This window comes from Pan troglodytes, chromosome 5 (genome assembly GCF_028858775.2).
Source record: "Pan troglodytes isolate AG18354 chromosome 5, NHGRI_mPanTro3-v2.0_pri, whole genome shotgun sequence".
NCBI classification, from domain to species: domain Eukaryota; kingdom Metazoa; phylum Chordata; class Mammalia; order Primates; family Hominidae; genus Pan; species Pan troglodytes.
Window position 1 is genome coordinate 141,199,821 of NC_072403.2, and position 27,495 is coordinate 141,227,315.

General features: G+C 36.8%; 1 protein-coding gene across 5 annotated transcripts in view; it reads left to right on the forward strand.

The window, feature by feature from the left end:
* Positions 1–27,495, forward strand: part of LAMA2 (laminin subunit alpha 2) — a 634,923-nt gene that overhangs the window by 425,339 nt on the left and 182,089 nt on the right. For all 5 annotated transcript variants that reach the window (XM_016956287.4, XM_054686299.2, XM_054686300.2 and 2 more), the window contains 6 exons: positions 1,513–1,656; positions 2,334–2,513; positions 2,623–2,811; positions 2,899–3,032; positions 7,388–7,505; positions 15,111–15,245. In XM_016956287.4, coding sequence (XP_016811776.1) covers positions 1,513–1,656; positions 2,334–2,513; positions 2,623–2,811; positions 2,899–3,032; positions 7,388–7,505; positions 15,111–15,245 — 900 coding nt within the window. The remainder of the gene's footprint in view (positions 1–1,512; positions 1,657–2,333; positions 2,514–2,622; positions 2,812–2,898; positions 3,033–7,387; positions 7,506–15,110; positions 15,246–27,495) is intronic.

Consider the following 27,495-nt stretch of genomic DNA (forward strand, 5'->3'; position numbering starts at 1 on the left):
TTCTGTTTCCATTGCTCAGTTTTAACTTCATTCAGTGTTTGTTATACCTGCTTCATTAAGCTAAACAAACAGATGGACAAAATCTCATTGCCAGACATGGAGTTTTCATTGATATGCATTTGTTGGCATACCGATAAACACTGCTTTTCTAGAGCTTATTTTCAACCCAAACCCACCTTTTTTTCTAGTTGGTGGAGATGATGTATTTTCAATGGTATAGTGATTTTTTAAAAAATATATTAGATTTGCTTCGATAAGGACAATCTGGGAGGGGTGGCAGGGAAGACAGTTCTTTTAAGCATCATCAGAGAAAATCACAGCTAAATAATAAGGCTTATAAAAACCATTTCTCCAAAAATTAATCTGCAGTCGCTGTATACTAGAAAATATATTTACTGCTGTGGAAGTTTAGTAAAATTTCAACACATATAAACGCTGTCGTTACAAACAGTGACTATGTGCAAATTTCAGCCCTCATTAATATGGTTAAATGATGTAGAAAAAGAGCCAATTAAAAAGGATAAAAAGGATTTTTCCCCTCAGATAGTTCTGAAAAATCAATTCCAGGATAAATGCAGTTTAAACTGTGTCAGAGGTATCTTTTCAAGATAAAATCTATGCAAAGAGGGACAGAGGAAACAGGAAGATAAAATCTGGGTAGTGGTTGTTAAAATGGCCTTGAGAATTGAGGAAAATGGCAGTTTCTACCATCAAGGGCTTTGGCCAATACCGAGTACAATGCTGCATTATTATATCTCGCAATTATGATCATATATTTAATACATGTTATGTGTGTATATATATTACAATAATTATATAAATTGATATTTTAACCTGCTGCCTATTTCTTACAGCTTACAATAGCACCACTGTTTAAGACTCAATGTTTTTATGTTGCTTTTGAAATTTTCATGAGTCTTTCATATTGCTCAGAGCAGAACTGTAGAAAATGTACCACTTACATTTAAGAAACAATGTACAGGCCGGGCGTGGTGGCTCATGCCTGTAATCCCACCACTTTGGGAGGCCGAGGCGGGCGGATCACGAGGTCAGGAGATTGAGACTATCCTGGCTAACATGGTGAAACCCCGTCTCTACTAAAAATACAAAAATTAGCTGGGCGCAGTGGCGGGCGCCTGTAGTCCCAGCTACTCGGGAGGCTGAGGCAGGAGAATGGCTTGAACCTGGGAGGCGGAGCTTGCAGTGAGCCGAGATAGCGCCACTGCACTCTGGCCTGGGCGAAAGAGCGAGACTCCGTCTCAAAAAAAAAAAAAAATGTACAATACCTTTAGTCTTATATCTATTTAAAAATAAAGCATTTTAAAAAGATCCATGAACTCCTAACGATGAGGTTAACTACATGTGCCATTTGAGATGTGAGTCTAATACTCAGTGTTCTTCTGTTTTGTTTTAAAATTTTTAAAAAGAATATGCTCCCGTTATGCATTCTCAGGATGATTTCTCCCCTAACTTTGCCGTTATAAACTCTGAGGGTCTCTTGTCTTTCCTCAGGTGAATGTGGAAGGCATCCACTGTGACAGATGCCGGCCTGGCAAATTCGGACTCGATGCCAAGAATCCACTTGGCTGCAGCAGCTGCTATTGCTTCGGCACTACTACCCAGTGCTCTGAAGCAAAAGGACTGATCCGGACGTGGGTGAGTAGGGAACTGCTGAGCCATGTAATGGTATAATGTTAGTTCCTGCTGGTGTCTTTTAGTCAGGCACTGAGGGGTAGTAGGAAATGGCAAAACATTTAAGTAACCTTTTCCTCTGTGAACATTTAGGAACAGCAAAGGGGTCACATGCCATTAGAGAGTTGGAGTAAATGCCTTTCTTATTTGTTCTTAAAAGTAGTTCACTTATTCATAAGGAAATAGATGCCAAGTGAAAAAGAGGAACCTTGTCCGGGAAGCATTATGTTTTGAGATGGGAAGAGTGAGGGCACCAGAGCATGAATGTTGATGTGAGCTAACACACCAATGAGAACCAGGACTTGTCACACATTCATTCCAACCAACCTTAGGCAATCATGATTTTTGGAGTGGAAACATGTTCATTTTTCATTTTCCTTTAACTCTTTCTACATTTAGATTCAATTTGTGTTAGTGTGAAAGGCTCCAGTGTCCACAGATATTGTGGCTTTCACTATGTGAATTAGTCAAAAAGATTTACATCCTGCCATGCTTGCCCACTGCGTGTGAGTTCTGTTGCTTGTGAGAACATCATCAGAATGGGTATAGGAACTGCAGATAGACATGCAGTTCGTAACTTAGTTTTAAAGAAATGTCCAAAGCGTAAATTCAGCCTTCTGCTGTATTTTGACCCCTTGCAGGTGACTCTGAAGGCTGAGCAGACCATTCTACCCCTGGTAGATGAGGCTCTGCAGCACACGACCACCAAGGGCATTGTTTTTCAACATCCAGAGATTGTTGCCCACATGGACCTGATGAGAGAAGATCTCCATTTGGAACCTTTTTATTGGAAACTTCCAGAACAATTTGAAGGAAAGAAGGTAAGCACAAGAACTTTAATGTCAAGTGAGAACAAGATAAAATCTTGTTTTTAGAATCACACCATTTGGAGATTTATCCAATTCCTCATTCTTCTTTTTATTTTGTCAGTTGATGGCCTATGGGGGCAAACTCAAGTATGCAATCTATTTCGAGGCTCGGGAAGAAACAGGTTTCTCTACATATAATCCTCAAGTGATCATTCGAGGTGGGACACCTACTCATGCTAGAATTATCGTCAGGCATATGGCTGCTCCTCTGATTGGCCAATTGACAAGGCATGAAATTGAAATGACAGAGGTAAAGTTATTCATTGTTTGGTGCAAAGATGCCAATCAATGGTTTTGCATTCAGTTTTGTCATAGTGATTTCTCTTCTTGTTAACAGAAAGAATGGAAATATTATGGGGACGATCCTCGAGTCCATAGAACTGTGACCCGAGAAGACTTCTTGGATATACTATATGATATTCATTACATTCTTATCAAAGCTACTTATGGAAATTTCATGCGACAAAGCAGGTAAACGCTAACAGAAAATATTCAAGCTCTTATTTTAGAGTCTGTAGGGAAGGTTATTGACCTACAGATATCAGATAAGAAAGATTGGGAAGTGATTGGTTTTGCAGTATAATGATAGAAGATAAACCATGGAGCCTTCCCTGTGACCTGGAAGAAGCTACTACCATTCATCAGAAAAGAAAAATAGCATGAGAAACACGTTAAAGGGAAAAAAAAATATGGAATTCACTGCAGACATAGTGAGTTTAAGATGCCAGTCATAAATTCAAGAGATCATATACTGTAGATCAGGTAAAATTAACTGTTGTGGTATAAATGGATTATAAAAGTGCTGAGAAAGTGACCTCTTCACCCATCAGGGGAACCAGGCAGGGCCAAGTTGGTTCAGTCTCCTCCAACTGTGAGCATTCTAATCTGTTCACCCCAGTGTGCCATACAATGTTGTCATTTTCCCTATGCATCATGTTGAGAAATGATTCTGAATCACTTTGAAAAAAATCACACAGAACAGCAAGAATGAATGCAATGTTGTCGAACCTACATGATGGGAATACTTCAAGGGAGTATTCCGTGTTTTCTTATGACCAAAATTGGCCAATTGAAATGAGGCTTGTTGGGTCTGACACTTAGGACCACACTGGTAACATTCATGATACCAGTGTCAGTGTCCTGGGGCAGAATTAATCTCAAACTTTTAAAGAAAGAATGTGACACATGAGCCCAATATTATGAGTGTAAACTATTATTTTCCATGAATATAATTGTAAAAAGAAGGAATAACATAGTGTCAAAAGTAAAAAGATGATTGTTTAATTTGAAAGAGTATGTTTACAGAACATGGGAATGGATTAGTAATGAGGAAAATATTGAAATATAAAATAAAGAGAGAATAACTAATAGAGGAACCAGGAGACTTCCACATCGTGGACCCTCATGGTCATATTCTTTGAGTAGACGATTCACCTTGTCCAATGGGATAAAATGAGAAATCATACAGATTTAGGTAAGTTTCATACCATGGAGGCAGAAAGTTGAACTGAGTTCATATATGAGACCTCAATTTCTCTTTCATGTCAGTCTCTGTTACATTCTATGAGAATATAGAATCGATATATGTTTGTAAATAGTCTTATATAATAAATTATTAGACCTGCCTAGGAAAGCAAAACAGAAAAATTATGAAGTCTCTCAATGGCCAACTAATGAATATAAAAATACTATTTTTCAAATGTTTATACTGGAATAAGCACACAAGACAGCAGAAAATCTTTTATTTCATGCAGAAGATCCATAATGCTTTTCTGATTGATGTAGAGACTTTTAGTAAAAGAGTAAATTAAGGACCAAAATTCACTTTTATATATGTATTCCTTGGGTTTCCTTTTGATATTTCTCACTATAACAGGAGATTATTTTTATATGAAATAATAAAAAAACATATACTTAAAAAACGCTGTTAGCTATACTGTTAATTATTTTAGAATATCAAATATAAATTAGGTGGCAGAAGCCATAGCAGATTTGCATGTCTTAGAAAATAGCAGGTAATTTCGTGAGTTTGCAAATAGAGTATTTTGCAAATGGTTCTGTACTGCAGTAAAAGAGTTTGGTAGTAAACAGAACATCTTGTTAGTGGAACTGATAGAAACAATATTGTCATTCATCTTTAATTATACTTTCTTTGCTTCTCTCACACCAATTTCACCTTCCTACACTGCGACACTTTGTCTTTTCTTTTTTTTCCGCCCTATGTCTTTTTCTTTTGTGACACTGTTTTACATACCTCACCAAATGAGATCCTTTGGTTTAAGTGACCATTTTTTTGAAACTTTAGAATACATTTTTCCTAATCTCAGTAAAAACTGGGGTCATAGTCTCACAATGCTAAGAACAAATAAAGCTGTCATCAGCATTTGATTTTGTAAGGCAGTGGAATTGTGGCAAAGGTTTTTAAAAGGTTTGAATAGTCCCCCTAAAGTAATTAAAATAACCTTGTATCTTTATTTATTCAATTATAAATTTAAATCTCAAAAGCAGAGAGTTTAAGAGTTTATATGCGGTTTGAGGTTTGAACTTTGTACATTGTATCAGTGCTGGCATTATCTTTTTTCTTTGCTTTTGTTTCCTTTTATAAAGTTTAATTTAAGGAAATAGCAACTTTTGCATTTCAGTAGTTATTTAAATGGAAGCTGGAGTTTGGCCAAATCCCTGATGCAATCAAAGCCATTGCTCTCTAATCCCCTGAAAAAAAAATGGTGTATTGCAAAAATATTTGTTGTTGCTGCCATTCAAGCTTCACTTGATTTGTAAACACTTGCGGGTCTGTTATGTGCATTGGTGTGCAAGAGAAAGGAGAATGAAGCCTGCAGCTCCTCGGGCTATAAAATTCCATGGAGATGCCAATGCAAAGTTACCTTCTTACTCCCACAGAGAGCCCAGAGAACATAAGGGAGAAGTTTTTCTTGCAGAAGGGGAGTGGTTTGTTTACAGCTCACCACCACTGTGTGTACTTACAGGGAGCAGAGAGTGAAACCTGAATTTTAATTGAATGTGTGTTTCATCAAGACCAATCTTCAGAGTGCAGATTACAATGCTAGCAAAGCCAGAACATGCATTCATAATTCAGTTTCAATAAAACCTACCTATGCTTGTTATAAAGTTTATGATTCAAACTCCTTAAACTCCTGGAGGTAACTTTTATTTGAAGCAAAACTATTCATTGTCACATTTTAAAGTTTATTTCCCAAACATGTTTGTGTTACCAGTTAGTCCATCATAAAATAGTCCCAGTTTATGGACTACATGTATTTTTTAATGAAAAGGGTATTAATATGTTATTTTCAATTATGATTTTCTTTTCAATTATAATGACTATTTCACCATCAGAAAAGGTGAGTTAAGTTACTTGAAGGAATTATTTAATAAAGTTAAGAAAATATTATTTTGAAACATTATCCTCAGAAAGAAATCAATATTATTAGATTATGCATGATCATTATTTTCTAGGTGGTTTTCTAAAGTTCCTGAAAGGTCATTCAGAGCGTTGGGAAGAAGAAATTTGGGATAGTAGTAAATTAAAAGCAATTTCACCAGTGCCTGTACGAAATAATTGAATGGGGAATGACCTTGGGTTGTCTGTTTGCAAGAATATAAATGTCTAATTAATTGGCCATGTCTACCTGAAGCCACTCACATTTTAAAAAGTGGGGGGAAAATCTTTATAATAACTTTTCAACAGGATATCAGACATCCAATATACTAAACTTCTTATGATTTATGTGAATATTTTGCTAATATGTACTCTTAACATTTGAGGAAGCAAAAATGCAATATTAGGATGTGGTACATGAGCCCCAGAAATTTAAACAGCTTCAAAACAATGTTAATTATCTTGATTTAATCATCCCACAACTTATCTATGTATCAAAATATCACATTGTTTAAATAAATATAGTTGACCCTTGAACAACATGGTGGTTAGGAGCATCAACCCTACCTCATGCAGTCAGAAATCCACATATAACTTTTGATACCTTCAAAACTTAACTACTAATAGCCTCCTGTTGAACAGAAGCCATACTGATAACATAGGAGATTAACATATATTTGTGTGGGTATTATATATTGTATTCTTATAATAAAGTGAGCTAGAGAAAAGAAAATGTTATTAAGAAAATAATAAGGGCTGGGCTCAGTGGCTCGTGCCTGTAATCCCAGCACTTCGGGAGGCCAAAGCAGGCAGATCACTTGAGGTCAACAGTTCAAGACCACCCTGGCCAACATGATGAAACCCCGTTTCTACTAAAACTACAATAATTAGCTGGGCGTGGTGTTGCACACCTGTAATCCCAGCTACTTAGGAGGCTGAGGCAGGAGAATCACTTGAACCTGGTAGGAGGAGGTTGTAGTGAGCCAAGATTATGCCACTACACTCCAGCCTGGGCGACAGAGTGAGACTCTGTCTCAAATAAATAAGTAAATAAAAAGAAAAGAAAAGAATAGGAAGAGCAAATATATTAAGTGGAAGTGGATCATTGTAAAGGTCTTCATCCTCATTGTCTTCATTTTGAGCAGACTAAAGAGGAGGAGGAAGAAGAGGAGGGACTGGTCCTGCTATCTCGGGGTAGCAGACGTGGAAGAAAATCCCCATACAAGTGAGCCCATGCAGTTCAAGCCCATATTGTTCAAGGGTCAACTTATGTACAATTATTATTTGTCAATTAAAAACAAAAAGACAATAGAACATACTTGAGGTTGACAAAAACGTGAGAAGGATATTGCTGTAGGATTGATTGTTTACTAGGTGATCTTAACTGACTGTCATGGTAATCTAAGTGCATTCTCACTGTTTCTAGGATTTCTGAAATCTCAATGGACGTAGCTGAACAAGGACGTAGGACAGCAGTGACTCCTCCAGCTGATTTGATTGAAAAATGTGATTGTCCCCTGGGCTATTCTGGCCTGTCCTGTGAGGTAAGCTACCTCCTACTAACCTGCTTAATCTCAACTCACTTTAGGAGCTAAATGGAAATACTCCCAGAAGTACCTTTACTGCATACATATTTTTAATCTATTTTATTTAATCTTCCACTCACTGTGTGAGACACAGTGGCAAGAGGATAATGTTATTGATACTTAGTACAAATCACACCTGAAGGGAAATAGTTGATCAAAAATTTAAAGATATGTGAAAATATTTAACAATCAGGAATTAAGAATGTTTTAATAAGCCTATTTACTATAGCTGATCTATTTTCTTGGACCACTTCTGAAGAGTTAGATACATTTAAACTGCAATGATTAGGAGATAGGATTATACTGGGTTTTGAAAATATTTTTATATAGAACACGACAAAACTTGTACACTAAATAGCAGGCTGTTCCCTTTAACATAAGCTTCTCAGGGAAACATATCTTTGTTCCAACGGTGCTGCTATGAGTCATTACAGTTATAAAACTATCTTTTTTTTTACATTTTAAAAGTAATTTTAAAACTGCTTTTTAATAAACTTGCTGGGATATTCTCTTGTCTGCCTTCAAGATAGTCAAATTTCTTAGGATCTTCACCTTCTGAAAGTTGATTTAATTTCTGTAATTATGAAATATTAATAGGAACAGTACGACTTAAGGGAGGTGGAATGAATAGATGAGAAACTGGCCTGGGTTTGAATCTCGACTTCACCATATAGTAAGCCTGAGACCCTGCACTGGGTGCTACACCTCTTTAGGCTTTAGCAGGTAAACACCAAGTCCCTGAGTAACTACCACTACACTTTCACCTCTCCCGCAGACCCCACAGTCTGAAGCCTGGCATGCATGGGGCCTCCAGGACTGCTCCAGCCCTACAGCTGGGATTCTTTCTCATTAGTCAGGCTGGCTGGTGCTCACAGCATACCAGTTAGATATTATTAATATCTCCCTCACCTAAAGCCTGAGTCTTATGAAGACTAAATGAGCTGTTAATGTTAAGGATTCATCACAGCACCTGGTGTGTAGATGATGTAAGTTTTGATGGTTAATATTATTATTAATGTAATCACTAGTTATATACCCATGTATTGATTCAGTTATAAATAATTTTATACATCTTATTTTGTAAATAGGATTTGAGAAGTTTTATTAAGTATGGTACATGAGACAGATGATTCCACTAGGTCAAAACTGAAGTGCAACTTAAAAATAATGAGTATACATTTCTTGAGAGGGTCATGGTATCATGAAAAGAAAAAGGAATTTGGTTTCAGTGAATCCTACCTAGCTGCACTACTTGGACAGGGTACTTGCTCTGTTTTTGCTAAATCTTGAGTTTTTACCTATACATCCTAAGGATTGATTTAAATGGAAACGTATGTGTGAAAATCCCGTTACAAACTGACATGCCATTCAGCTTAGTTACCATCACATGGATTCCATATAGTTCAAGGAAAAAGTTTATAAAATAACTGCAACTGCTTTATGACACATGCTTAAAATGATTTTCTAGCCTTTCCTGTGACTTCTCTGAAGGGCAATATTTATTTACATGTGTCCATTTTGAGCTAATAAATAATCAAGTAATCCATCTCCTTATTAAATTGTATTTCCTACATCTATTTATACACACACTAGTAAACTTATACTGGTAAGCACTGCTTATACAGTAAGCACTGCTCTTTCCAATATACATATGTACACATAGTGTATGGGTGAAAACTGAAGCTGTGTGGCACATATGAAATGAGTGACCTTTCCAGTGAGCATTGAAGATTTTAAAATGGAGGACAGAAAGAATGTGAGATTTTTCTAGACAAGAGATGGAATTTCCTCTATCCCAGGTAGCGTTTGGTTTTACTTTTAACTGTGTGCACTTGATCAATGCTTTTAATTGCTGTAGACCTTCGTTATTATATAGCTATCCAATCTATAAAATGACAGATTGAGTTGAAGTTCTAAAATTCTCTGATTCTGCAATATTATTTTGCTATAGAAAATATTCTGTAAGTAGTCAAGGTTGACCTTTAGATATCTTGAAGAGAAGGTTATTACAGCTATATTTTTCTGCATTTATTTGAAATAATACTGCTCACTTGTGAACAAAAATGTTAGTAGAAGAGCAAATTATTTTCATGCAACCAATCTTCCATTCTGGATTTAAAATGTTAAAAACCATTCTTCATATGATTGATAGACTTTTTGAATAGTACATTCAAATATGTGCTTTCCCATTAATTTGAGTCATTTTCCATCATTATATGAAAATGTAAATGAGCACAAATAAACGATAAATGAAAATCAAGAAAAACTAAGAATATGTACAAATTGTCATCTGCATTAGTGGCTTCACCATCCCATGACTTTCACTTAAGCATCTATTTACAGACAGTAATTGCAGTAATATCTTAGTAGAGAGATTACAGAGATAAAGGCCTATCTCTCATAATAACGTACCTGAAGTGTTTTCCACAACCCATGGCCTCTAATCCATTATACATCTTATTTATAATTCATCTTGATTCCTAAGTGTAATTACCCAGGCATAAAATCTTATCATCAAAGCAAGAGCTAAGGGCAGTTTTGAAATAATACATCCCATTCCAGTAACATATGCTTTGGGTCATGAATACACAAAGCAGTTCCTCTACAATATTTTTACAAAATGTATAGTATTCTAGAGACATCTGCATCTACAGGCTATTTTATTTCATGTTTTTATCCACAATATGGTTGCAAGTAAACAAAATTAAGTATCAGTTACTGCTAAAATATAGCCAGTTGTAAAGACTCTTAGCCTTTGCTTGTTACCTGTACTGTTATGACAGTGCAGCCCTGGTCATTAAAAATGTTAGTTTTAGAAATGCCTAATTATTATAATTTACTATTTGCAGAAGGGGCCAGATTACCTTCAGGAGTCAAACAAAGGACACCATTTCCTCACCAGATTTCTTGGTGTTGGAGCCATTGAGTTTGTTATACTTTATTTAACCTGTCTTTGAGTGACATTAAATGTAGGTTATTGCCCAAACTGACCTAAACTGAGCTTTATGCAGTTGAAAGGTTATATGCAGGTACCATTCTTACTTATGACTTTCTTTCTTAAATATGGAAAATATTCAGCCTTGCATGTGCAGCTCTCTGCAGTAATATGGAAATCGGAAATTTGTCAATGATCTCTAGGTCATGTTTTGATAGTTTCAGCTTCTGTCTTCCCATATTTTAAAAGGGCTTTAGGCTTGCAGTTGAATGGCCAGTGTCTATTGGATCGCCACTCAGAAGCTGTCCCTTGTGGCTATTAAAACTGATTTTTTTAAATCTCCAAATAATTTATACCTATCGTCAACACATAAAGCCCAAAAGGCAAAATGTGAAAATAGTCTTAGCTACTTACACATGCCCACATCTATCCTTTATCACTTCTGTTGCACACCAGAGACCCAAAGTCTCTGTTTTCATGTACAGACAAGCGTTGAGGAACATGGCATGGGTAAGTTATATTATAATTTTGTTTACAAATATAACCTAAAACAATCATGGTGTCTTTATTTTTAGTTTATTTCCAGCAAACATAGAAAAAACTATTTGAGATAGAGAAACCTATTGATTTATGTATGACAATTATTAAACATGCTTTATCTCAAGTAATCCTCAGATCAACCCTATGAAAAGCAGAACCTACCATTGATTGAGTGCTTACTATCTCCTGTACACTTCCCAATACAGTTACACCAACATCATCGACTATAATTTATGATCCCCATTTTACGGGTGAGAGAATTGAGGCCCATGATCACACACCTACACAGCAATTCAAACCTCAATGAGTCTGTTTCCAAAACCTAGGTAAACTTGTACTCAACTATTATATTATGCAGTCATGTGCTGCTTAACGACAGGGATACGTTCTGAGAAATGTGTCGTTAGGTGATCTCCTCATTGTGCAAACATCATAGAGTGTACATACACAAACCTAAATGGTGCAGCCAACTACACACCTAGGCTACATGGGATAGCCTGTTGCTCCTAGGCTACAGACCTGCACAGCATGTTATTGGTACTGAATACAGTAGGCAATTGTAACATAATGGTAAGTATTTGCGTATCTAAACATATTTAAACATAGCAAAGGTACATTAAAAATATAGTTGTATAATCTTATGGGACCACTGTCGTACACATGGTCCTATCATTGACCAAAATGTCATTATGCAGCAGCACATGACTGTACAATATTCCTACATTCCAGGTGAGGAAACCAAGGCACACAGTATTCAGAACCTTACTACATACAAAGTGGTGAAACAGGAATTAAACTCGGGTCTGCCTGATTGCAAAATCCATGCAAAGATACAAGATAGAGTGTTTTTATGAGCTCCAGCACAAGTATCCATTTTTATTACTAAACTCTGAAGAAAGAAAGGAGCGCAGTGTGCAGCCCTGAGCCTAGGATATGATAGGTCTCTACTGTCTGCTTCATTCTCTCCTCTCTACCCTCCCACATTTTTGTGTAAATTTAATCTAATTTTTTGATGAAACAATATATTATGAAAATAAATTAAAGATAGACGAGAGCAGAAGAAAATTGAGCCATGAATAATTTCAACAGTGGGGAAGAGAACTTTGGAAAAGTTTAAATTAGAGTAGAAATGGGTAAGAGGAACTCAGGAAAGTATTTATTTACTTTTCTTTAATTCCCCATTGTGTTCCAGAAAGGATTTTAGATGGGACTCAAAAAGTAACTTTTTTGCTTCCAATTCCAACATAATCATTCTCATGAACTTTGTCTCACTTCACCAAGAGGAAAAACATTCAATATTGACAAACACCCTAAAAATTATTTAAATTGAAAGAATAGTGCAAAATAATCAAGGAAAAGAGAGAATTTCTGTTTTTTTTTTTTTTTAAATCAGCACGTTTTAAGTTTCTAATCTTTGCGTTGTCAAATACTCTCTCTCTTTTGCTACCTCATAGAAATTTAATCCATCAGGACACGAAATAAAACTAGTCTAAAATGTTAAAATTGAAAGACACTTTAGAAGTCATCTGAGTTAACCTACTCATTTGTGGAATGAGGAAACTGGGTCTCAAAGTAACTTGCCCATATCTCTCAGACAAAACTAACATAAAATCAAAGCTTCCCTATTCATTCCTTTTATAGTACCAAGGAGTGGTATGCACTTTTTTTTTTTTTTTTTTTTTTTTGAGATGGAGTCTCGCTTTGTCACTCAGGCTGGAGTAGAGTGGCCAGATCTCAGCTTACTGCAACCTCCACTTCCCAGGTTCAAGCGATGCTCGTGCCTCAGCCTCCAGAGTAGTTGGGACTACAGACACGCATCACCACGCCTGGCTAATTTTTGTATTTTTAGTCAAGACATGGTTTCACCATGTTGGCCAGGCTGGTCTGGAACTCCTGACCTCAAGTAATCCAGCCACCTCAGCCTCCCAAAATGCTGGGATTACAGGCGTGAGCCACCATGTCTTGCCTTGTCCATGTGCCCTTTTAAACGCACACATGCACGACAGAGAATAAGGAGCTTGCCAGTGATGCTGCGCTCTAATTGTCTGTTAGACTTTTCTAAGAGTTTTAAAACAAACTCGGGCCTCAACTCTCCCCCAGAGGAATTGACTCCACCTCCTCTAGGGCTGGACCGGACCACAGACTCCCACTATGGGCGCTTGTCTATTGTGTCAGGCTGCCTGTCTGGGAAAACCACAGTAATAGGAAAAATGTGTTGTGCGTTAGAGTAGACTTCACCTTAGGGCTCACCTTCACGTTTGGACCTACAACGCTAAACTGTACAATTCCTCGATGAGGAGTATTACTTCTTGTCTTTCTTTTTCTTCTAAGATTTATTTTAAACTTTTGTTTGAGCTTAAAGTGAAGCTAGAAACTTCCTCTCAATTTGTGTGATTTTTTACACAAATTTTTACAGACAGTAATTACAGTAATAACTTAGTAGAGAGATTACAGAGATAAAGTCCTATCTCTCATAGTAACACACATGCATGCACCTAGCAAGTATGTCAATTACACAACAATTTTATATATATATATAATTTTATATACATATTTATATATAATATATAATTTATATATATTATATGTATATAATTTATATATATATTCAAGGATGAAATCCATGCACAGAAAATCCAGTTTTATTCAGTGGTCAGCTTGCTAAAGAATTGGAATAACCCACACTATGAACCACTTTTAAATAGATCTTGGTTTATTTCTTCAGTTATGCTTAAACTAATTCCTCAACCATCATTTCCAGGACTTATTCAATAATAATGGCAAAAATGAACCTTGCTTTTTAAATAATATGTATAAACTTTATTAAATTATATGATTATGTCCACCGTAAGACAAATAAGACTCAAAATGTTTTGAATACTATTCTCAGTTTTATCAGCTTGCTCAAAGTTGGGACATTATTAAATCTCATTAGAATTTCTTTTAGGCTGTGATAAAAGCAGAGAGTCTCTTGATTAAGTGCTTAATTGAGGTACTTTTGCATTATCCAAATCAAAATAAACAAGGAGGGTGCTGGCTATTAAGCTAGATCTTTTTAAGGAGCTTCTTTGTATATTTGTCTCTGGACTGTCTAGGCCAGAACCAAAGGGATGTGGAGGCCCTAGAAAGTTCTTAATCTGATATTTTTTCTGGCTTAGTCAGCAATCACTTTTCTTTCATCAATGGGCATAAGATTTTTAAGTGAAAAAAAAAAAATTCTACTTAACCAAGGTGGTAAAACAGTCCCCTTGTAATTCTCCATGGGATTTGAAAAACTGACTCCTACCTTTTATTCATAAATCAAGCGATGTCTGCAGCTATGCATGAGGAGAGGACTGAGCCTCTCCTCATGAGAAACACAAGACGGTTCTCATCTTCGTTCCAGAGCTGTGGACTACCTTCCAGAAAGCCGGAGATGTTTGTTGATACATTTTCATAACAAACCCAAATGAAGATGGAAGTCTTGGTTTTGCATATATCAGCTTCACTAGAAGTTTTCTGTTTGCTTTCAGATTTTTATTGCAAAAAGAAAAAAATTATATCAGGGAAAGATAAATTTTATTGGCGGTCTAATAGTCGCAAGACATGTACAGCTTTTATTATTTTGGGTTTCTTACTTTTATAGTCTTTAAATTATATCAGTATAAATAATGCATCCATAACACTTTTTATTTAGTTTTTTGCTGTGTTTCATTGGACATTTGCTAGTTATCCATCAAGAACAGTAAAAGCAGATTTTAGGTGTTAAAGGCATTGGAATTATCTTTATTCCATATGACAATGTTATTTAAAAACTAACATCTTTTTCAAGAAAAATACTCTTTGGAGCTTTTTCAGGCTGAATTGTATCTACAAATAAAAGCTTTCCTTGGTTAAAGTCTGATTACACATGGATGCCGCCTGAACACCTTGCAGACCAGGAAGAAATACACATTAGGTATCAAAATAGGCACTTGTGTTTGTCAGTGATGTTGCCCCTGCCGCAGGTGAGGGAAGGCCAGTCTGTCTTTGTAGCCACTGAAGAGCTCAAGCGTTGCTAATGCAAGATTTCTAACTTTACTGTCCTAATTGGCTTCCTTTTCTTTCAGGCATGCTTGCCGGGATTTTATCGACTGCGTTCTCAACCAGGTGGCCGTACCCCTGGACCAACCCTGGGCACCTGTGTTCCGTGTCAGTGTAATGGACACAGCGGCCTGTGTGACCCTGAAACATCGATATGCCAGGTAGCCCTCTGAGCCTTCCTTGAACAAAATCCATGTGCTCATTCCTCTTTACACATGCTCAGCATCTGCACGCAGAGGCTGGCTAAACTGCAAGGGAATGCAACTGTGTGTGTGAAATAAAATATGTAAGGGAAAAAGATATTCACAGATTCTGCATTTTAAAAAGTAAGGAAAAAATAACTGGGAGAACCACTGAGCATGTCAAGAAATAGAATTTTAGCAGCATCTTAGAAGAGCACCAGAAGACATACCTATTTAAAAATTATGTGTGCCTTTTTTTCTGATTATTTTCTTATAAATAGACTTTCTATAAAATTTGGAAATTACAGAAAAGAATTAAGAAGAAAAAATTCACCCGAAATGCAACGTAAGATAAAATTTTAATATTTTAAGTATTTCCCACCAATTTTTACATGTGTTTATGAATAAGATTTATGTAACACCATTGATGCAGTTTTATGTCTTGTCCTTTACATTTTTACCTATCATGAGGTTGTATTATGTTGTTAGATATTATTTAAAATCTTTACGATCTTTGTTTGGATGTCCCATAATTTACCCATTTCCCTTAGAATTGAGGTAGCTCTTTTTTTTTTATGTTTCTGCTAGCACCCTGCACTCTCTACCACCACTGTCTGCATTAGAACAATCAGAACAATCATGTGTTCCACCCTTTTTATCGTAGTCACTGTAAGAAATTCAGATTGCCCCTGTCACCACTTGTCCCTCAAGCTGTAATCTGCCCACAGCTCATCTTTGTTAAGCCCATCTCCCACCTCTGCTCATCTTCTGAAACCATTCTACTGAGCCTTGTGGAACTCATGGTCAAAACAGGCAAAATACCCCACAGAATCCTCCTCTTCCCTCAATGTTCTCTTCATCGTGCTCTGACTGAAACCCAACTCTCACTTTGCATGCTGCTGCCCCGGCAGCCCTCTTAAGGAGTAGCCATCACCTTTTTGTTTTTTTTTTCCCCCTGAGATGCTGACTCACTCTGTCGTGCAGGCTGGAGGGCAGTGGCGATCTTGGCTCACTGCAACCTCCGCCTCCCGGGTTCAAGTGATTCTCATGCCTCAGCCTCCTGAGTAGCTGGGACTACAGGCTCACGCCACCACACCTGGCTAATTTTTTTTTATTTTTAGTAGAGACGGGGTTTCACCATGTTGTCTAGGCTGGTCTCAAACTCCTAACCTCAGGTAATCCACCCACCTTGGCCTCCCAAAGTGCTGGGATTACAGGCATGAGCCACCATGCCCAGCTGCAGTGGCCATCACTTTCTTTCACTCCCTTCATTCCCCTGAGTCTGAAGGTGGGGGCAGGTTTTCCTGCTCCTCGCTGCCAGTTTCATATTATCCATCCTCCTCTACATCAGGGTCCACAACCCCTAGGCCACAGGAGGATATTGGTCCATGGCCTTTTAGAAACCAGACCACACAGCAGGAGGCAAGCAGCAGGCAAAGGAGCAAGTGCAGCTTCATTAGCATTTACAGCTGCTCCTCATTCCTGGTATTACTGTACTGCCTGAGCTCCACCTCCTGTCAGATCAGAGACAGCATTAGATTCTCATAGAAGCACAAACCCTATTGTGAACTGCGCATGTGAGGGATCTAGGTTGTGCGCTCCTGAGAATCTAATGCCTGATGAACAATGATCTGTCACTGTCTTCCATCACCCCAAGATGGGACTATCTAGTTGCAGGAAAACAAGCTTAGGGCTTCCACTGATTCTATGTTATGGTGAGTTGTATAATTATTTCATTATATATTACAATGTAATAATAATAGATAGTAATAATAATAATAGATAATAAAAACCATCCCCCAATCCTAGTCCATGGAAAAATTGCCTTCCATGAAACCAGTCCCTGGTGCCAAAAACATTGGAGACACTGCTCTACAGCACCCAGCTTTGACTCTCACGCTTCCCTCTATGTGCCCCCTCTCCATCTGCTTGTCGAAGTCACCTACTAACCTTTAAATACCCCACATCATTCCTTGCTGATTTTCCGTGTCTCATTGTCATTTTCCCTAGCACTACTCCTGTCATCATTCTTAGTGATTTTAATGTCCATGAACTTAACTCTTCCATACTCTTCACTTTCAGTTTCTTGTGCCTCTCTGGTCTCCATTTGAAGCGTTTTTTTTGTTGTTGTTTGGTTTTTTTTGTTGTTTGTTTGTTTTTTTTTTGTTTTTTTTAACCACTGTGTCGTTTCTCTCTAGTTCACTTCTTCTAAATACTTCCACTTCAACGTGTGTAATCTCACAATTGATGCACACACTTTTTTCTTGTTCCTTATCTCATGCTTTCACTGTAGTAATCAGCTTAATAGTCATGATCTTTCATTGGTATTACTGCTTTGCAATGCTCATTTCCCTGGCTACTCCTTTACTTATTTTTTACTCAAGTGAACTCCAACACTGTGAGAATCCTACCATCTCCTCCATACCTGCACCTTCTTTTTTTTTGAGACGGAGTCTTGCTCTGTCACCCAGGCTGGAGTGCAGTGACGCGATCTCAGCTCACTGCAAGCTCCGCCTCCCGGGTTCAAGCCATTCTCCTGCCTCAGCCTCCTGAGTAGCTGGAACTACAGGTGCCCACCACCATGCCCGGCTTCTTTTTTTGTATTTTTAATAGAGACGGGGTTTCACTGTGTTAGCCAGGATGGACTCGATCTCCTGACCTCATGATCCATGATCCGCCTCCTTCAGCCTCCCAAAGTGCTGGGACTACAGGCGTAAGCCACTGCGACCGGCCACCTGCACCTTCTAAGCTGAACGTGGCTGTAGAAAAAGACAATTGTGCCATGTAATCTCACCTTAAATTCATGATCCCTCTCTTCAAATGGACCCTTTGTGCTGCTCTGCAATCATGCCACTTTTCTCTCATCCTTTTTCTTTTCCACATTCCTAGGTGATTATTTCATACCTCCCCCTCCATCCTCAAGCCTAAACCTCTCCTCTCACCCCCTCCCATCCTTACCCTCAGTTGATGGTGTTGCTTCTTATTTCATTGAGAATTTAGAAGCTGTCAGAAGAGAGGTAACAAGCTCCCACTACTGCATGCGCCCACTTTTCTGCATCTGTGCCCAATTATTATGACTCTTTTCTATTACTTTGGATGAATTATTCTTGTTTCCAGAAAAGATCACATCTTCCCCCTATGTTCTCAATTCTACCCCTCTCCTGCTTGATGACATCACTCTGGCTAATCTCTCCTCCTTCTTATATTGTCACTTTTTTTTCCACCTTAAAAGCAAAAACAAACTCTCCTGACTCATTTCCCTTCTAAGTAACCACTTCATTCTTCTCCTTCCATACAATGGAGAGCTGTCTATCCCCTGTCTATAATTTCTCTTCATCCATTCTCCTTTGAATTACTAAAAACAGGCTATCACCTCCTCTTCTATACTGGATTCAATGACTAATCTACAGCCACCAGTGTTCACCTTACTGTATCTAACAGCGATGTTTGCCACTGTGAATCACCCCATTCTTCTTGAAACCCTTTGCTCAATTTGCTTTCCAGCCCATGGCATTCTGGAGATGTTCAAATTCCATGGTTGCTCCTTCTCAGCTTTCTTCATTACTCTGAAATCTACATAGTGGTATTCCTGGGACTCAATCCTTGGAGCAATTTGTTTCTCTAACTACATTCATTCAGATGGTGATCTTACCCAGGCACGTGGCTTTCTGTACTGAGATATTTTGATATTGACATCCCACAGTATTTACTATTAAGTTTATGATTTAATTTTACATCCACTCATTACTATGGTGTGGGGAGGTAATTTTTCTGCAGATATGTATTACCACTATAAAGAAACATTTACTGATTAATATTTCCTTTTCCCCTTGATACATTATTGTATCTGAACATACACAAATTTATTTCATCCATATTAAGATATGTTTCAGTATAATCCATTTTGTTTTACTTACCTTTTAGCTCTTATTACAATGTTCTGCTTACCTTCATTTTATGTTAACATATCTGTAAAGCAAGGTCCTTTATTTCTCTTCTCTTCTAATTAACTAGATGCTCTTACATATTCTTCCAGCTGACACTTTTATGCACTATTTCAATCTCTTCCCCAAATTTTAATTACAATCAAAATTACTGGAATTTTGATTGTAATTAAATTAGCCTATTTGTAAAGAATTGCTATATTTACACTAGTCACTCTTCTCTGTTCAGATATTTTGTCTTACAGTAAACTGTTTTAAAGTTGTCTATATCAAGCATGCATTTCTCATATAAAAATTCTTTCTATGTATCTTACATTTTCATTTTAATGGTAGTAAACATTACCTGTTTTGTTTCAACATAGTAAATGTACTAACTGGTCATTATTGGTAAACCTTAACTATTAGAATAGGTGTTTTTACATGTATTTGATATCCAATAACTTTTATTTTAGTTCTAGAAGTTTATCAGTTGATTCAGTTATTGTTATGTTTACAATTTTTTTTTTTTTTTTTTTGAGAGGGAGTCTTGCTCTGTCACCCAGGCTAGAGTGCAGTGATGCTATCGTGGCTCACTGCAACCTCCACCTCCCAGGTTCAAGCAATTTTCCTGCCTCAGCCTCCTGAGTAACTGGGATTACACGCACCTGCCACCATAGGCTAATTTTTGCATTTTAGTAGAGATGGGGTTTCACCATTTTAGCCAGGCTGATTTCAAACTCCTGACCTCAAGTGATCTGCCTGCCTCGGCCTCCCAAAGTTCTGGGATTACAGGCATGAGCCACCAAACCTGGCCTATAATACTATTATTTGCAAATATTATAATTGTGCTTTTACTTGTCAAAAGCTATATCTGTTATAATAATAATTTCATGTTTTTAAATTGTCTCCCAAAATAATAAGCTTTCTATTTTATTATTGATTTTAATATGATTGCCTTAAGTCTTTCACCATTAAGTATGATGCTGATGGTTAGTATAAGAAAAACATTTCTTGTCATGTTAAGAAAACTGCTTTCTATTCCTAGCTTCTTAAAGATATCCTCTTTCAATCAGGATATTTAAATTACTCATATGCTTAATTGTGGAGAGTGGAGTAGGAATGTAGATGCATTTAAGAGGTGATCATATATAGGTTTTTCACCTTAAACAGAACCATAAATGATATTATTGACTAAATAAATAACTTAATATTAGCCATCCATGAATTCCAGAAATAATTACTATCTTGCTTTAGTATGCTATTTTTTCATCAACTGCTTGCCTGACAAATTCAATAGGCAATTTGAGAGGAAGGGGTTAATCTATACACATTCTTAAGCAAGAATTAATTGTATGTTTCTTATGCAATCTTCACTGGCATTTTTAGCACAGTTATATTTGCTTTATATGATTAATTTAGAAGCATTTATGAATAATGCAGTTTAATTTCATTTTTGTTAGGATTAAAATTACCGTCTTTATACTGTCCTCTTTTGACCAATTGACTATTATGACTATTTTTGTTCTCTAAGAATTCTAAAAGCATGTCTATTTTCTGAGAAATCCCTAGATGAAGTAAAAAATAAATACTTCCATTAAACAAACACAGCTGGTATAAACCGTTATGCTCCAAATTTTTATATTTTCTTTCATGGAACTCACAACTTTTGAATTTAGGCAACTCTGTTCATCTTTGAAATGGCCTCATGAGGCAAATAAGAAATAGCTGTTATTACTCCCACACAGTAACTGAGGAAACTGAAGCATACTGATTTCTCTTTTATGTGCAATATGGCTCTCAGTTTCATATCATATCCATTATACAGTGCAATGCCCTCTACCTTGGTATAGTGGCAAGCATGAACTCTGCAGTCAGAGTGCCTTGATTCAAATCCTGGCTTCACCCCTTACTGGTAGTGTGAGCCTACTCAATTTATTTAACCTTAATGAGGTCTTAATTTTTTCATTTATATAATGAAAACAATAATAGTGGCTACTCACAGAGTTTTTGTAAGGATTTGATGAAATACTCAATAAAAGGCTTAGAACATTACTTAGTGCATGGTACGCTTCATAAAAGCAATTATGATAATGATGATCATAAAGATGATAATTACCATACACATTATCTACCATTTATAGTCGAAGAACCAATCAGTTGATAATTAATCAAAAAATAAGTTAAAAAAATTTATGTCTAGCGCCATGCTAGATTTTCTTACTGTCTCAGTCCATTTCAGATGTTGTAACAAAATATCATAAACTGGGTAGCTTATAAATAACAGAAACTTATTTCCCACAGTTCTGAAGGCTGGGAAGTCCAAGATCAAGTCTCCAGCAAAGTCAGTGTCTGAGGAAGGCTTCTTTCCTTGTCAAAGATGACCCCTTCTTTCTTTGTCTTCACGTGTTGGAAGGCACTAGATAGCTCTCTGGGGTCTCTTTTGTAAAGGCCCTAATCCCACTCATGAAGCTCCAGCCTCATGATGTAATCACCTCCCAAAGGCCCCATCTCCTATTACTATCACACTGGGAGACAGGGTTTCAACATACAAATTTTTGGAGAACACAATTGTTCAGGCCATAGCAAGCCTTAACCCCCAACATGATGATATTTGGAGATGGGCACTCACTTATCTTGTTTTTCTTTTTCTTCACACGTTTCCCTGAAAATATAAAGTGCATAGAAAAGAAAAGTGTAGAAAGCTTTATAGACTAAATATTTTAAAGAAACCCAGATCACCTTGTAACTATGCTCTTCATCATACCTAATGATACTTGCAAGATAATTGTTGCTTCATCCTAGGCATTAATAAATCCTATACATAGGCATGTTATTATGAATAGCTCAGTGACATTGCTCCTTAAGAAAAAAAAATTTTTTGAAGACTAAAACCTATGTAATACTGAGTCCAAGGGGAGAGGGGGAGGTAAGTGAGCTAACACTAACTAGTACACACACATAGGTAGTAAGTAGGTAGGTAGGTAGATAGATAGATAGATAGATAGATAGATAGATAGATAGATACAGAAGGAAGATATTTTCATTTAATCATTGCTACACCCTGTAGTCAGATTATTTCTCCTATTTTTTTTTTCACATGGGAACATTGAAGACTTAGCTAGCTCAAACAACTTTTTAAAGATAAAATAATTTGTGGAAATATTATTTTCACTCTATCATAATTCTTATTTTAAAAAGAAAATAATAAAAATAAATCTCTATAACTGATCATTGCTGTTGCCTGAAACATTTAACCAATTACCCCTATCTTCAGTAAATAGACAGATTTGTAACTAGAATTGACTATTTTTTGTTTTGTAAACCTTATTTAATCTACCTAACAACCTTGCCAAAATAGAGATTGTTAGCATTATACTAAGTTCTGAAAATTAATGCTAAGAAAATGTAAGCCACCTATAAAGCCTTGACCAAAAAGTATTAGAAACAGGTTTCAAATCCACCACAAACTGCGTTCTCCAGACAGCAAGAGAGTGTAAACACTCTCTGCTGATTAAATGAGTTTGATTTTGCAAGCTCAAGTGAATTATATCTTAGAGTCGGGACAGAATCTGCAAAAGTGACTAGGGGTCATGTATGGAAAACACTTGAGAAATTGTGAGAACATAAAATTTGTCACAGGATAGTAAGCAATAAAACGTCTTTCCAGGTTTTATAAAGGAAAATAAAATGTAGGAAACTGATTGTGATCTCCAATGAAACTTAAGTATTGCTTACTTAACAAATATCTGTCAACTGTGGAAAAAATAAACAGTGCTCATTAGGAATCAGAATAGGTTCACTTTGTCAGAGGCAATGGCTCATGCCTGTAATCCCAGCACTTTTGGAGGCCAAGAGCAGAGGATCCAGGAGTTCGAGACCAGCATGGTCAACAAAGGCCCTGTGTCTACAAAAAATTAAAAATTAAAAAAAAGATAGGTTCACTCAAAATAACACGTATCAAACTAAGTGCTAGGTTTACTGTATATATAATATCTGAAAACCTAGTTTTCTAAATCCCAGTAAAATATCAAGTTTATCAGACAATGTGATACATCATATCTCAAATTCAGCAAACAATAATAACCGCTATTATGTGTCCAAAACTGTGTATGTACCAGGACCAAAACAGGTCACTGTACAGAGATTTTCTCACTTGTTGTTACAATAATCTTATGAGATAGACAAGATTATTTCTTCTTTTATTGTTGATGAACTGATGCTAGAGAAATTAAATAACTTGCTTAAGTCATAAAACAGCAGAAGCCATATCCATGTTTCAAATGCTGGTTTGTTTAAATAGATGTTTGATGAACTATTTCATAGTATCCTTGCACACAAGATTGAAAATATGAGCCAGATGTTAGCCAGCTGATAGGCTGATGGGCATATATGTTGCTAAAAAAATGTGACCCAGAGTACACTCTAGTGATATCTCCAATGATGAGGCATAAGCTTTGTATTTGACCTTGTTGTGTTCAAAATATCTGTAAATGCTTTGGATGATATCTATCAAATATTCAGATAATATAAAGCTGAAAGTATTATCTAATGTGTTGGATGGTGGGAAAAGATCCTGACAGATGAAACTATGAATTACAGTTAACAAGATGAGATTAATAGAAAAGATTTGAACTCAGGTAAGCTCACTTGTTTGTTCATTCCTGTGGCATCTGTTAATTATGTTTCCAACATGCAGGTCTATGGCCTGTGGTAGATAGTAAGAATATGAAGACTGCATGGGTCTTGCCCTCTAGGAGCTTATTCTCTAGTTTAGGGGAAAGAACAGAGGAAATGACACATATTAGCAATTCATGTGAAGTAAGAGTCCTTACTTGATTGCAGATTCACTAGGTGCCAACACAGGGCATTGCTACTTGTATAAGATCCCAATCAAGGGAGGAAGTACATTTAATATATTTGCAAGTCACAGCTAGAGACTTATAATCTACTATATTTTGAAAGAAACCCTGAGTAAGATTGCTAAATGTTTAGCTTGAAACAAAGATTTAGGAAGTAATAGTATTCTTAGATATTTGAGGACCTTCCCTAGGAAAAGGGAATTAGACTTAATTTTCATAGCTTCAGAAGGCAGAACTTGGATCACTGACTGAAAATTAGAATGCAACAAATTTCTATTCACTGTAAGGAAAAACTTCACAGCTTATGCAAGACGAAAAAAAGCTGTCTTATAAGAATTCATGCACTTAATGATATCTCAAGGAAAGTATAGAAGGCATTCCTGTATGGCAAGAAGGTTAGATTAAGTAATTTCTCACCTTAGGCCTGAGATACTATAATATTAATGTTATATTCATTTGATTTTGTAGAAGGAATATATACCAACAGTTTTCCAGTATGCAAAAAAAACTTAACAAATCTAATATATTCTGATGTGTTATTGAAGAGATACTAGCACATACTACTCTTGAGAATATAATTAAACTTCTCATTAGGCATCCAAAATATAGGAATTTCCCCTAATGGCTAATTTTTGTATAAGAAAAAATATTATGTACACTATTTCAAAGCAGACAGAAAAGTCATATGAAAAGGGTATGTCAAAAAAGTTTCAAAAAGAGGCTCCTGATTTATGTGTTGTATGTTTGTGGACCTAACCAGGACATTTGATTCAATTAACCAAGTTTAGTATGTCAGCAACCCTCTGAAAGATTGACAAGATTGACTGTCCAGAGAATATTACAATATTTGCTTCCTCTGTTGAAGAAATTATGTAGACTTACAGGTATAAGAGTAACAAAATCATATTTTTGAATCTCTTCTTTTCAGTAATGATTATTGGCTTTAAGGATTTTAATTCAGTTACTAATGTTATATTTAGGTTACATAAAATAATTCATTATGCAATTATTTTACTGCAAAAGCAAAATGCTGAAAATTATTGTTGAAGATCCCATGTATTTTTGGCACATTCATCTCTATAACTATAAAATAAGTTCTTAAAACACTCTCCAGTTAACACTTATTCATCAGCATGACACCTTGCTGAATGACTTGAAATTATAATTCATAGATAATTATTTTATCTTGGAGCCATTATCTCTCATAATGCTACTGTTAAATATGGAATGGCTCTTTTATTGCTTAAAAATGGTGGTTCCTTTGGATGGTTGAATAAAAGAGGATTATGGCACTTAAATCAATGGCAAAATATGACAAATCATTTTGCCCTGCTAACCACTTTTCTGCAATGACACTTGAAATTTGGGCTTTTTCATCTGAAAAAGCCTGACCAGTTTCATCTATACTTCCTGGAACATGCATTCATTCATTCAGTCATTCAAAATAGTCATCGAATGCCTCCCATGTTTGATGCACTAAAAGGAGCATTTAAGCCAGTTTTAGGTCATCGGGGAATGTTTCTCAGAGAAAGTGACATTTAAAATGAGAGCTGAAATGAATAAGTGCTAGCCTGATATACACTGTAGAGCTAAGGATTTGCAAATGAAAAGTCCCAGCAGTGATAAAGAGTATCCGCATAATTTGAGAATTTCAGATGGCCCCATGTGGCTACGGCATTATATGCAAAGAAAGCAGTGGCTACAGCTACATATGGAGGGGTAAGCACAGTGGTGGTGAAGGCGGGGGTTGGGGGGTGGCAGGTAATGAAGCTCTTCCTTGCCATGCTAATGATTTGTTATTCATCCTGACTGCATTTGGGAACTAGTGTAGGCTTTCAAGCAAGAGAAGGGCATGGTTTGATATGTTCATAGGATGATCACTCTGATTGCAGTGTGGAGAAATCACCAGATAAGAAAATATGGAGACAGGATCTTTAGCTAAGAGGCTATTCTAATAATCCAAATAAAATATGACAGTGGCCAGATGAAAATAGTAGCAACAAGAAAGTCAAGAAACAGAGAGTAATAGACTCATGGAACTGATGATCTAATGGATACCTCGGATAAGAGAGGCCTCTAGGTTGCTGACCTTGGCAATTGAGTGAATGACAGTGACCTCAGATGAAATGAGAAATACAGGAGTATTACAAGGTTTAGCAAGAGATGAACTTCATTGTTGTCATTTCAAATTTAAGGCACTTCTGTGTTATACAATATTTATTCAAGAAGCAATTAGAAGCGGAAGTCTGGAACCCATTAGAGATATCCAGGCTGAATACATAAAATACAGAGTTTTGGGCACACCATTAACTGAAGTCATAGTAATGGATGAAATCACCAAGGTAAATGTGGAGGAGAAAAAAGAGATGAGGACCAAAGTTAGAATTAAGGGCGTCAATTATATTAAACAGAAAGGGAAGGAAGAGTCGATAAAGGAGAATTCGAGTAGCCGCAGAAGTAGGAGAAACATCAACTGGCTTACTCTTAAAGAAACCATGGGGGCTGGGCACGGCAGCTCCCGCCTGTAATCCCAACACTTTGGGAGGCCAGGGCAGGCAGATCACGGGGTCAAGAGATGGAGACGATCCTGGCCAGCATGGTGAAACCCCGTCTTTACTGAAAATACAAAAATTAACTGGGCATGGTGACGCATGCCTGTAATCCCAGCTACTCAGGAGGCTGAGGCAGGAGAATCGCTTGAACCCAGGAGGCAGAGGTTGCAGTGAGCTGAGATGGTGCCACTGCACTCCAGCCTGACTACAAAGCGAGACTGTCTCAAAAAAAAAAAAAAGAAAAAGAAAGAAAGAAAGAAAGAAACCATGGGAAGAGAGTATCCAGAAATATCTATCAATGGCTACAGAAAACCTACATATGAGGCCTGATGATTGTAAGCTTTGCTTTAGCAACAAAGATCTTTTGGGTCATCCTGGTATTATGTTTAATGGTGAAACCAGAAGCCTATTTAAAGGGAGAATGGGAGATGAAGAAGTAGAGACCAGGAATGTAAACAATGTTTTTTTGAAAGCTTATCGAAAATAGGATAGAAATTGTCAAGCAATTTGAGACCTCACAGATTTTTTTTTTAAGACAGGAAAGGCTTGACCAATTTCAAATATTAATGAGAATGAGCCTGCAAAGGAGGGAATAAAGATGCTGGAGAAAATGGGGAGGCAGGAGGAAAGGAAACCAATTTAGGAGTGGAGTAGCTTCAGACAAAGGACGGAAACAAATGTCAAAGGGATGGAAAATAATGTGGCAATATACTGAATTGTTTGCCAGGAAACCAAGGGAGCATCCAAATTAGAGCTTTCTTATCTCTTAAAGTAGGGTGAGGTGTAGAAGTAGAAGATTTGAGATTGGCTGGGCACGTTGGGAGGCTGAGGTGGGTGGATCACCTGAGGTCAGGAGTTCAAGACCAGCCTGGCCAACATGGTGAAACCCCATCTC